The sequence below is a fragment of the Brassica rapa genome, chromosome A09, assembly GCF_000309985.2.
Source record: "Brassica rapa cultivar Chiifu-401-42 chromosome A09, CAAS_Brap_v3.01, whole genome shotgun sequence".
In the NCBI taxonomy this organism is placed as follows: domain Eukaryota; kingdom Viridiplantae; phylum Streptophyta; class Magnoliopsida; order Brassicales; family Brassicaceae; genus Brassica; species Brassica rapa.
Genome location: NC_024803.2, coordinates 11,720,798 through 11,732,699, shown reverse-complemented (window position 1 = coordinate 11,732,699; position 11,902 = coordinate 11,720,798). Strand labels below are relative to the sequence as shown.

Below are 11,902 nucleotides of genomic sequence, written 5' to 3'. Positions count from 1 at the left end.
TTTGTCGACGTGGACACTGTGAAATCACTCTATATCGGGCTTTTAGTATAGAATAGATATAAATCTAATCTTAACTAACGTACCGTGCAAACAAGATAACCTCTAACAACTTAATTCTTTCTTATCTTCAAGATTTTCTTTTTGGTCAAAGTAGATTCTTTGTTTTAACTAATGGGCCATTTCCATAGACAATAAATATAACTATTTTGCAAATATATGCTTTCTAAACGAGTTTGTATTATTCTTATATGGGCCAAAAGTTTTTAAAGTTTGAATATATCAAAATTTACATAAATGCCTATCTCTTCCAAATTGTGTTTTCAAAAAACAAATTTTTTTGTCAACAAATAACAAACTAAAATACAAATGTTATATAGACGTCCAAAACAAAAGTAAACTATTAAAAAAAATAAGTTATACGAAAATAAAAAATATAATCTCATCTCAATAATTATTACGAAAATTAGTAAAAATATTATCTGCGCACAGCGCAGATCTGGATCTAGTAATCTATTAATTTAGAATCATACTTTTTATCTACTTAATAAGTTGTTATTTAAATTTTGGATTTATTAATATTTCAATAAAACTAAAAATAACATCCCTAATAATTATGAAGAAAATTTTGACAATTCAATGTCATTAATCACTTTTAAAACTTACCGATATCATTATATCACCGATTCATAGCATATCAGATTAACAAATCAAAATTTCATATATCTAATCTATTAGACTCTTACTTTTTATTTATTTAAGAAGTTGTCATTTAAATTTTGGACTTATTCATATTTCACTAAGACTTCGACTGGTGACATATAGTATTAGAGTTGAGTTACAATAAAATGTATGGTTTGATGTAACTTGAAGTAAAAACTATGTGGTATAAATTGTAGATTCATGTAGTGAGTTCGCAGTAAAAATATGAGTTACTATTTAATCAATATTGTTGATTGGTAACATTTTTGATGTATAAGTTGCAGTATAAATTATTTTTTAAATATAAATAATATTTTAAAAAGAATACTTTTAAAAATAAAATACATAAATCAAAATTAACTAAGGATGTTGAAAATTTATATACATAAATTTTTAATCACCGAACATTATTAAAAATTAAAATTAATTGAAAATTTTAATTGACTATTAGGTGGAACTGATACAAATATTTTATTTACATAACTTTTTAATCACCAAAGAAAATTAACAACTAAAATTATAGATTTTTTTTAACTAATTAAAATGAAAATATGATTTTAGAAAAGCTTTTTTGAGTATAATTTAGAGAAAAACTTTAGCCAACAAATATATAACCATATTAAACTGTTAAACACATTGTATTAAAAAATATAAACTAAACGTATTAGCCGCTAAGTGATTATGTATTTTAAATTGTTAATATTCAAAAGGTAGTGGGTAGTTAATTGACAAACCCAAAGTTTTCTGTAACTCAAATCTTAATACATGAGATTTCGGTTGATGTAGATTTAAGATTTGAGTTATCATTTTTACAAAAGCTATAACTCAAAATTGTAACTCAATAATCTATACTATTAAAGCAGGATCCTATTGTCATAATTACCTTAGGGGCATGTTTCCTTCACTAACATTGCATGTTTCATTAAGGGCAATTAAGTAATATTAATAATAAATCTATATTGGGTCATTATTTTTGGATCCAGTCCAAATCAAATCTCTCTTGGGTCATTTGGGCCTATTAAAAAATCAGATTCAATTCTCACTTTTTTTTTCCTTTGGGCCATTGAGTCCAAGTTCAAATAATTTGTTTTCAACTATTCTTAATTATTATTTTTTTCTTTTCTTAATATAATTTAAGCATTCATAAAAATAATTAAATTTTTTTATTGAAAAGTATAAATCTTTATTAAAAGTATATAATTTTTTAATTAAAATATTAACCCCATAATAAAATTAATTTATTAGAGTTATACCAACTTAATTCATTAAAAAAATAAAGTTTAATTTTTTTTAACATAAATAGTCATTTAAAATGAAATACGATAAATAAAGATAAAATTTTTAAGTCTTTTATAAAATAAAACACAAATATATGAAAATATGACATTTACTAAATATTTGTCAATTGAAAAAAAAACAAAAATAAACCCGCGCTTTGAAAACGCGGATCAAAATCTAGTAATCAATTATAACTCAAACACAACTTCAGAATCTTAAAACTAATTCATGATTAGTAACATTTTTGATTTATATGCTTAACTCAACTTAAATCAAGTGTACGACATGTTACCAAAACTAAATATAACATCCCTTATAACTGTGATGAAATTTTTGACAATTGAATGTCATTATCAATTTTAACACTTACGAATATTATATCACCGACTCATAGTAATCAAATGTCATATAATTATATAAGTAAACTGTTCTAACCATTGACCCAACAATCCCATACGGGTATAGCAATGATTAATATGCCAATGACACTAAAATTTTAATCCCACACTAGATTTTGACCAGCGCTTTAAAAAGCGCGGAATTAATTCTCTTTTAAAATTCTACAAATTTTTTAATTATAAAATTTTATTTTAAATTATAATATTATGTGTTTTTATATATGATAACCGTATACATTTAAAATTTACTGAATGTTTATGTTATAATCATAGATATTAGATATGATATACAAAAAATTTATATTTATATTTATGAAATTATTTTTTAAAGAAGTTAATTGTTTAGAAAAATATTGTATTAATTTTAATTTATTCTAAAGTATTATATTTATATACTAAAGATATTTTCTCATTACATATTTTAATATTATTGTTTCACATCTTATTTTTTATTTATAATATTTTATTTGATCATTTAGATGCATATATTTGTTCCAATTATATAAAAACACTACTATATAAGTTGAGAAAATGAATGATATTTCACATTGCATATTTTAATATTATTCTTTGCAGATTTTAACTTTTAATGATTATTTATTTATTTATTTACTTAGATGCATATATTTGTTCCACCATATAAAACTCAACTATAAAAATTGTAAAATGGAAAGTTTATGATTTTTTTATTTCTCATATTAGGAAAATACACTACAAAAAACACTTCAATTAGTTTGTATCTAATAAATAAATTATATTAGTTTAATTTATTTATTATCCGCAAAATTAAGTATATTTCATATGATTAAAAATATCTAATTATTCAAAAACAAATCTAGTCGAAAAAAATTTGCTATGGATATGATAAAGTTTTACCTATAGTAAATGCTAATAGTTAATTAGCATTATGGTTTTGTTTTGGTTTGTAAAGAAAATTTATTTGTTACCATAAATATGAGATATTTCTATTATTTTGTAAATATGATTAAAATTCAAGGGTAGAATCCTAAAACTTTAAAATAAGATCATGCTTTAATAGTATAGATGTTGCAACATAACAATCATGACGTTGGGTGATAAAATATTTTTTAATGGTTATTTTTGTATAAAATATCATTGAATATGATCTTATTAATAAATATGTTATACTGCTATTTATGGCTTTGGGACTGAAATAGTGATATATTAGAATACAATGGTTGATTAAAATATTAAAATAAATATTTTACTTTTAGTTAAACGTGAATTGCAGAAGATAATTATTTTATATGATTAGTTTTTCTTTGGCAATCGTAGAAGATTTCATTTATAAATATAGTTGTGTAAATATTGCAATTAACTGATCTTTCCTAAAATACAGGAGATTATAACTATTCCCTTATATTATTTAGGATATGCTATGTGTAGAGATTAAATAATGTGTCTAACTAAATTCTAATTAATAGGTCCAAACAACCTTTATAAGTAGATTTATTAAGAATGCTTCCCTTTTAATAGAATAGATTCAGTTATATATACTTTAGAAATTTTGTATAGTACTGTTTTTGTGAATTTTGTATATCAGTTATATATTGTATTATATTTTTAAGTTATATGTGAATTTTATTTTCTTTTATATATACGTGTGTTTTTATAAAATCACATATATTCATTGATGAATTGGTTTATTCTATTTCATATACAAAAACTGAACTCAACACTTTATAAATTTAGTGGCCTATTTTATATATTTATATTTATAAATCTAAATATAACATATAACAATTATATAATATAGTTTCAAATGTAATTATTAACATAAATATATGGAATATATAATTGATGAAATATAAATTATAAACTAAATAATCTCCACAACTGTTACATACATATAAATTTCATTTTCAAATGACTAAATATTGTTGTATTAAATGAAGATTTTCCCAATATCAAATTTCCAAGAATATTCATCCAAGATTTTAATTCAAAATCTTCTAAATAAATTTGATTCTACCAAATATACACACTAATATTCAACTATGATATATACTTTAATTTAAAAACAAATTATATTCTTACTTTTATAGATTGCTTTCATAATATTTTGAATTTCTTTTACACTAGCTCATACTATTAAAGCATAATTCCTATTAGGACTATGGGTCTGACTGGTTTCCCCGCTACCACCCGCAAACGCATCTTTTGCGGTTGGTAGCGGTTGACAGCGTTTCGAAACAATCATACAAACCGCTACAAATCGCTTCAAACTGCTCTGAACCTCTTAAAATCAAAAGCTGGTTCCAGCTAGCGTTTGCGGTTGCGGGCGGTTACGGGAGGATAATTTGTTTTTTTTTTTCAAAATAAATACAAAAATAAAAAATATTCAATAAAAAATAAATTGGAATTATAAAAATAATAAAATATATCTATTATATTTTAATTAATATTATAAAATTTTAAAATAAAAATATTTCCTATAATTTTTAAAAATTTAAAACTATAACTTTCTAAATATGATTTTCATATTTATTATAATAAAATATATCTATTATATTTTAATTAATATTATAAAATTTTAAAATAAAAATATTTTCTATAATTTTTAAAAAGTTAAAAATATAACTTTCTAAATATGATTTTCATATTTATTATAATATTATGATTTTTGATATTTTTGTAATTATATAAAATGTAAATATTGTTAATCTATTATTTAACCGCTGGTGTATTTGGTAGTTAACCAGTCATAAGTATCCCGCAAACGCACCAATTTCTAACCGTAGAACCAGTCATACAAATCTCTTAAAACCGCTAGAAACTGCAACTACCCGCATCCGCAAACTCCCGCAACCGCAACCGCAACTGCTACGTTTGAACCAGTCGGGCCCTATGTCCATACTTTTAGAGTTATTTACAAAAGAATATCACTGTTTTTTTAATAACAAAACATCATATCAACTACAACCAATCAGAAATCATCTACTTTTTTAACGCTGATTTTTATTCCGGAAAAAAAAATTGTTCGATCCACAACCAGGATAAACAACATACAAATAGACACATAATATTAAAGATAAAGTAAAAATAAAAATGCTATTCTAGCCAATATTTATAAGCAGTATTTAATATAATCTATTTTTAGTCACATTTGTTCTAACCAATTATATTCCACCATTCTAGCCAATTATTCAAGCATTCCAGCCAACTTCTTTTTTAAATAAAAATTTGCCACCAATATCTGCGATCAATCAAAAAATCTAAAATTCTCAATCCCATAAATTTAGAAACATATAAAATAACTACTACTATTTATTAGCATCATCTCAATAATGATCATCCTAAAAATATAAAACAGCAAATACATATATACAAAAAATACATTATATAATTTTTAGAAACTATATATATTGCAGAAAATACAATATGTTATAAAATAAGATATTTTTTAAAAAGTAATTCTAGAAAATATAATAAGATATAAAATAATAGCTAATAAAATCATATTTTCTTAATTTAAACAAAAAATAATGTTATTATTGTTAGTTATATAAAATTTGATAAAACTCCCATTTCCACACCAAAATATAATACATATAAATAACACAAAGCAATTCTAGAAATATCAATTAAGATACACTATTTCGACACAACAGATAACACTTAATCTAAACTACAAATAAAGAAAAAATATCCTAATGAAAATGAAAAATAACCGCACACAGCGGGGATCCGTCTCTAGTAGATGTTATAACAGACATAATAAAAAGGAAAAAATATATATGACCAATATGATAGTATAAAAACGATTTAACATGGTTTACCGATTTGTTATTTTTTTTATCATTGGAGACAATTTCAAAAATTTGAGTACACTAGTTATTAAGGGTGGAACGGATCCGAATATCCAGAAAATTTAGTGTCCGGATCCGTGTCTTTTGGATGTTCAGGTTTCAGATATCCTCTAAATATTCTATTACCCGTAAGTATCCGGATCCAGATTCGGATCTGTTAAAAATATATTTTTAAAAGTATTCAAATTCTAAAATAATACGTATTTTAAATATTTATAAATATATATATGATTATAAAAATTAAAATATAATTTGGTTTGCAATCATTTTTTATGAAAATCTGATAATATCCTACATCTGCAAAACCAACTATGCCAAACTCGGTGTTTCTGAGATAAATCAATGTAAGAGTCAAAGCTCGCACAACAAATATTTATAAGTGAAAAAACTTAACTTTTTCAGGGAACCGAATTTTCTGTTATAGCCAACAATAAGTAATCAGAAAAGATGCGGGATAAAAAATAAATTAAAATAAATAAAAACCTATATACTTTATTCTGAATTTATGCAAGAGCGTTCTAGAGACAAAAAATTTACAGGACGTTTGGTATCTTTGGTTTTGATTAAATAAACTATATATTGATATAAGTATACATCAAGTAAATAAAAATATAACACTAAGTTATACGCGATGTGATAATCATTGTCTTAGATATAGTGCTTTAGATGAATCTATAAGCCATGCTATTTTTAATGTCCACCAGTTCTACAAACATAGGCCTTGTTAACAACTCCATCTTACCCTTCGATTTTCCCAGTTTCAAGTGTTTGTACCAATATGAATTATTTTAATTTGGCGGAAAAGCGACACTGAAGATTCAGACATGGATGGAGATCCTTCTCATGGATAATCTGGTACATTCAGAAAACTCGTAATGATAAGCTTTAAAGATCCTTTGGAGACTGTTAGGTTTTCGGATAGCGAGTGACACACTTAGTAGGAGGTGAATGCCAAGATAAGAGAGGAAGCATAAACACACTAAGATTCACAACCTACACAAGTTGTATTCTTTCAAACTATATGTATGGTGGTGGATCAAGAATTTATACCTCATTCTCCAGTGGTTATGGCTAGATTTGGAAAGGCTTTATGGATAGAATTAAAATTATGGGTATAACGAACCAGAGAAGGAGAGTGACATCATTACATTCTGAGATAGAAGCACTACTATAGGTAATGGAGAGTATATTTGAATACTCAACATGTAATACTCAACATGTCAGCCATTTGAAACATATTCCAAGGAGCTCATAAAGATGATTGATGACCTAGCACTCTAGCAGTGTGGCAAAGATTTTTTTAACAAAACTGAGGAGATATCAGTTTTAAAGAGAAGGTAGCAAGACTTCAAAATTTTTTACTAGTCCCGATCAGTAAACAAGTCGGTTGATTCATTAATTAAGATAGCAAGAATTTTTCATAAGGATATATATTTTATTGGTTGTTTTATTCACGTCTGGTTATTCCAACCACATTTGAATTATAGATAGTCGTTTGATGTTAAAAACACACACACATGACTATTGATAGTTACAGCATTCTAGGGAAAATATATCAAATGAATTTATTTTCTTTCATTGTTTGCATAAATAAGGAATGCTCTTTAAAGAAGGAAAAATGATTTGAATGCCAAAAAAAAAGAGAGAGTAAGTTATCCTCTAAAGACTAAATTGTGGCAAGTTTTGTCACAAGGATAAGCACAGTCTATGAGCTTTGCTCCTCCTCTTTCGAAATACCAATCTCCCACAGCTACTGCAATCCCCTGTTTTCGTATGTACAACAAACAGCATTACTATTTGAAATTAAACCATAAATAACAAATTGTCACTGTAAGTAGCGTGAATAAATCTAGCATGTGGCCAAAATATCATTATCTCCAAAATATTCATGTCAACCAATGAACAACGGCTAAACTGGACCAATACAAAATTCAAACAACAATTCTAGCTAAAATGTTAATTTGGAAATTTGCATAATGTTTGTAGCTTTTTAATGGGTTATAGTCGAAAGACCAAAGATATTTGAATCATGATTAATAGTAAAAGACCAAAAATCTTCCTTACCTTTTTGTTAACCGCAGGAGAGTTTTGGGAATACCACGTGTCATGCCTCTCTGTTTGGCAATGAGCAAAGCACGAGTTAAGAAACACTCCGTTCTTACTCGGCTTCGCGAAACCTTTGATTAAATTTACCATACGAGTCCTGAAACCTGTCACACATGTTTCAAAAGTACGAACAAGAAAAAACAAAATTGGCTTAGTTGATTATTCAAAGAGAAAAAGACTAGGATAGCACCAAACCAAGTTTATGTTCCCAAAGTAGCACTCAAGGTTCAAAGTCACAAAAATAGGTTTCATTAAAGAGGTAAATATACACTTATACCCCTTGGGTTAATTAATCCAAACCTTAGGGTTTAGAGTTAAGGGGTGGGGTTTTGGAATTAGGGTTTAAAATTTTATAAAAATAAAAATATTAAAATAAAAAATAAAAATTTTAAAAACAGTTTTAAAAAGTATTTTTAAATTATAAAAAAAAAATTTGAAAAAAAAAAAAAAAAGTTGTAAAAATTTCGAATCTGAAAACATATAATCTGAAACTATAAAAAAAAAAATCTTTTTTTCATTTTTTAATTTTAATTTTATTTATTTTTATTTATTTTTGTTTGTTTATTTAATTTTAAACCAAGGGTATTAAGGATATTTTACCCTTTAATGAATGTCATTTTTGTGACTTTCTCCTTCTAGTGCTATTTTTGAGACATAAACTTCAAAAGGTGCTATTATTGACAATTGCCCTTATTCAAAATCAAAAACATTAATAGCTCATGTGCCACCTTGCAAGAACTGGATCTGAGTTGCATTGCACTTGGTGTAGTCAAGTCTGCAATCATGCCAACTTCCACTTGGATCTGCAGATTTGGGAGCTAAACTCTCTTGGATCTGTACAAACAATATATCAAACTACACATTTTGCCTTTTTTGTAGATCAAACTGAGGATTAAAGAAGAGAATATAAACAAACCTGCCACGAATCGTATGCAGCATTTAGAATAAACAATGGAGTCTTGATTTGGTTGATTAGGTTTTGTGGGAAAAAACACTGCAATTTTGAATCATTAAGTATATTTATAAATATACCTACCATACCTAGTTTTGTTACAAAGATAGGAAGAAGATAAGACATACCGAAGTTGGATTAAGACGGTTTAGACAGTCCTTAGAGAGCTTTGTTTCCAGATTCTGTAGAAACATCACGCAGTTTTCAGTTACTATTCTCGAGACAAAGTGCAACACATTGCATATGTCAGTGTTCTTACCTGTAACTTCACTACACCAGCATATAAACGCCTAAGAGATCGACCTCCAGAGACATCGATGCTTCAGTTACATAGCTTACAAACCAAGTCAATATATGTGCATATATATATATATATCAAAGTAATGAATGAAACTAAATCACTCACGCGTCAAGGAAAAAGCCAGCATCACTCAAACATTTCACTCTAGTGGAAGGAGAAAACATATCCCCAAAATCATCACAGCGCAAAATCGCGGCAAGACCTCCAGCAGAACATCCAGAGAGCAGTGCCTAATGTGATGACCTAAAGGTTAAAACATAGCAAAATATACGAAAATACACAAAAAGAAAATAAAAAAAGGATGATTTACCTGTTTAGCTTGACACATTCCCTTTGCCATCAAATCTTCCATAGCAGCTAACCATATTCTTTTTCCTCTAAACTGAAGTTTTGCAGCCTAAAATTACATACAAGAAACAACGTTAATCAACACAGTTACCATTTTTTTAAACTCATGTTTAACCTTAAAGCTAAGCTAACCTTATTTTCGCTGTCTCCACTAAAGGATCCACCGTCACAGTACCTAACTTTTACTCTATTCCAGTTATAAAAGTCTGCAGACAAACATTTGTATTGGCAGCTTAAACAGAGATAAACATTATACAGAGTGATTTATTAGTTACTAACCTGGATTCTCCGCGGCTTTGTCACTTAGGATTCCTGTAAAAGGCATATTTTTCTCCATATACTTAGACGATCCACGACGACTTGTTTTGCGGTATACACAATTTCTAATGGTATCACACCATCCACCTCCCTGTGAAAACATAAAACACGATCATGTTCATATCTATGTACATAGACACTATTTTTATGATGCAGCAAACCTCCAATTGAACTAGCCAATTCTTTGCTCCTGAACCAAACCCGCGATGCAAGTGGTATCCAGGAAGACTTCCATCTAGACACACTGCAAGAAAAACAAAATGATGTTATGAATAATATTTGAAGAAGTGTGTAGCAAGTAACATATATTATCCAAATGAGATGGATAAGATCATATTATAGAAGATATTTACCTGCTCCTTTAGCAGCAGCAGATTGAATAAGAGTGAGTCCTACCATTGGAAACTTCGCTTCAGAATAAACATCACTTTCTGTCTTAAACACCTTTGTTCCATTGAAACTTGTAAACCATTCCATTTCATCAAACTCCATAATCCCATTTACGGGGAGGATTAGGAGAGTGAGACCAAACAGAGTCAAACTCAATAGTAGCTTCTTCATTTCAGTGGAGACACAAGGCGTTTCGAAACTTGATCATAAACCTTGGTTTATAAGAGAATGAAAAGTTACTTTGATGAGAGAGAGATCTAGAGCATTTATTACAAAACGTTTTATTTTATTTTGATTAATTGAAAATAACATTAAATTACCGGACTGGTGACACTTAAACAAGATAGTTAGTTGCATTTGACAAAAGATTCCAGATCAAGATCTAGCAAAAGTTAAATATAAATTTGGTTATGCAGAGATCAGATCGCAGAATGTTACAGACAGATTGCAATTGTTTCCGAGCTGACCTAAAGTCTATTCCTTTCACATTCATATATAATTTCTGTACCTTTAAATTAAACCATTGTTTACAGAAAATTTAGGTTCAGATGCTTAGGAAGCTGCCACTTTTTTGTCCTTATTGGTAATTAATATGATTTGGTAACTAGTGAAAATTACTCGTCATCCTGTGACAATCATATTCTATGTTTAGCATTGTCACTATCCTTGATGCAATTCCCTTACGTCTAAACAGAGAATTCTGTTTGGAGCCACATAATCAAAAAGCAGAGGTGTCTCAACCTGTTATTGTTTGGTTGGGTAGGGACAAATGGTTTTCCTCAATGTCTTAATCAGTTTCTCTATTGGAAATCGGTAATTTAATCAATCATGAACGCTCTGTTCCCTAAACCATTTATTACCTTACATTTACACTATACATGGGAGTTCGATGTTCCCTTTGGATTGTGTTCGATTGATTCAGATTTTTGGTATTAAGTTCATAAATTTCATTTGGTTTTTACTAATTTTGGGTCGAATTTGAATCGGTTATTACCAGTGCCAAAAAATATTCAAAACTGTATAAATTATTTAAAAATCTAATTAAAATCTAGTTAAACTAGTCTAATAAAAAGTTACGAAATAATAAAAAGAAAAACTACAAAAAATCTCTAAAATAATCTAAATAAATTATCATAACATATGCTGACCAAAAAAATTTATCTTAACATATGTAAAAATTAATAGATTTAACTAATTTTGAATATTCAGATCCTAAACCTGAAAATATCTAGCTCTTAGATCCGTTTGAATATTTTTTTTACTAGCAGATTGTGTCTGATCA

General features: G+C 27.2%; 1 protein-coding gene across 2 annotated transcripts; it reads right to left on the bottom strand.

Annotated features, from left to right (window-relative positions):
- Positions 1–7,710: 7,710 nt before the first annotated feature.
- Positions 7,711–11,462, bottom strand: LOC103838663 (pectin acetylesterase 2). Of its 2 annotated transcripts, XM_009115109.2 has the most exons (13): positions 10,941–11,440; positions 10,584–10,832; positions 10,392–10,474; positions 10,192–10,321; positions 10,045–10,118; positions 9,875–9,961; positions 9,670–9,794; positions 9,523–9,583; positions 9,392–9,445; positions 9,228–9,305; positions 9,040–9,145; positions 8,270–8,415; positions 7,711–7,968 (listed from the first exon to the last, which is right to left on the bottom strand). In XM_009115109.2, the coding sequence occupies exons 2-13, from the start codon at positions 10,789–10,791 to the stop codon at positions 7,858–7,860; spliced, it is 1,263 nt and encodes a 420-aa protein (XP_009113357.1). In that variant the 5' UTR covers positions 10,792–10,832; positions 10,941–11,440; the 3' UTR covers positions 7,711–7,857. The 2 variants fall into 2 exon arrangements, with proteins under 2 accessions (XP_009113357.1, XP_033136138.1); XM_033280247.1 differs by lacking the exon at positions 7,711–7,968 and having other exon boundaries at positions 8,264–8,479; positions 9,011–9,145; positions 10,584–11,462.
- Between the last annotated feature and the right edge of the window lie 440 nt (positions 11,463–11,902).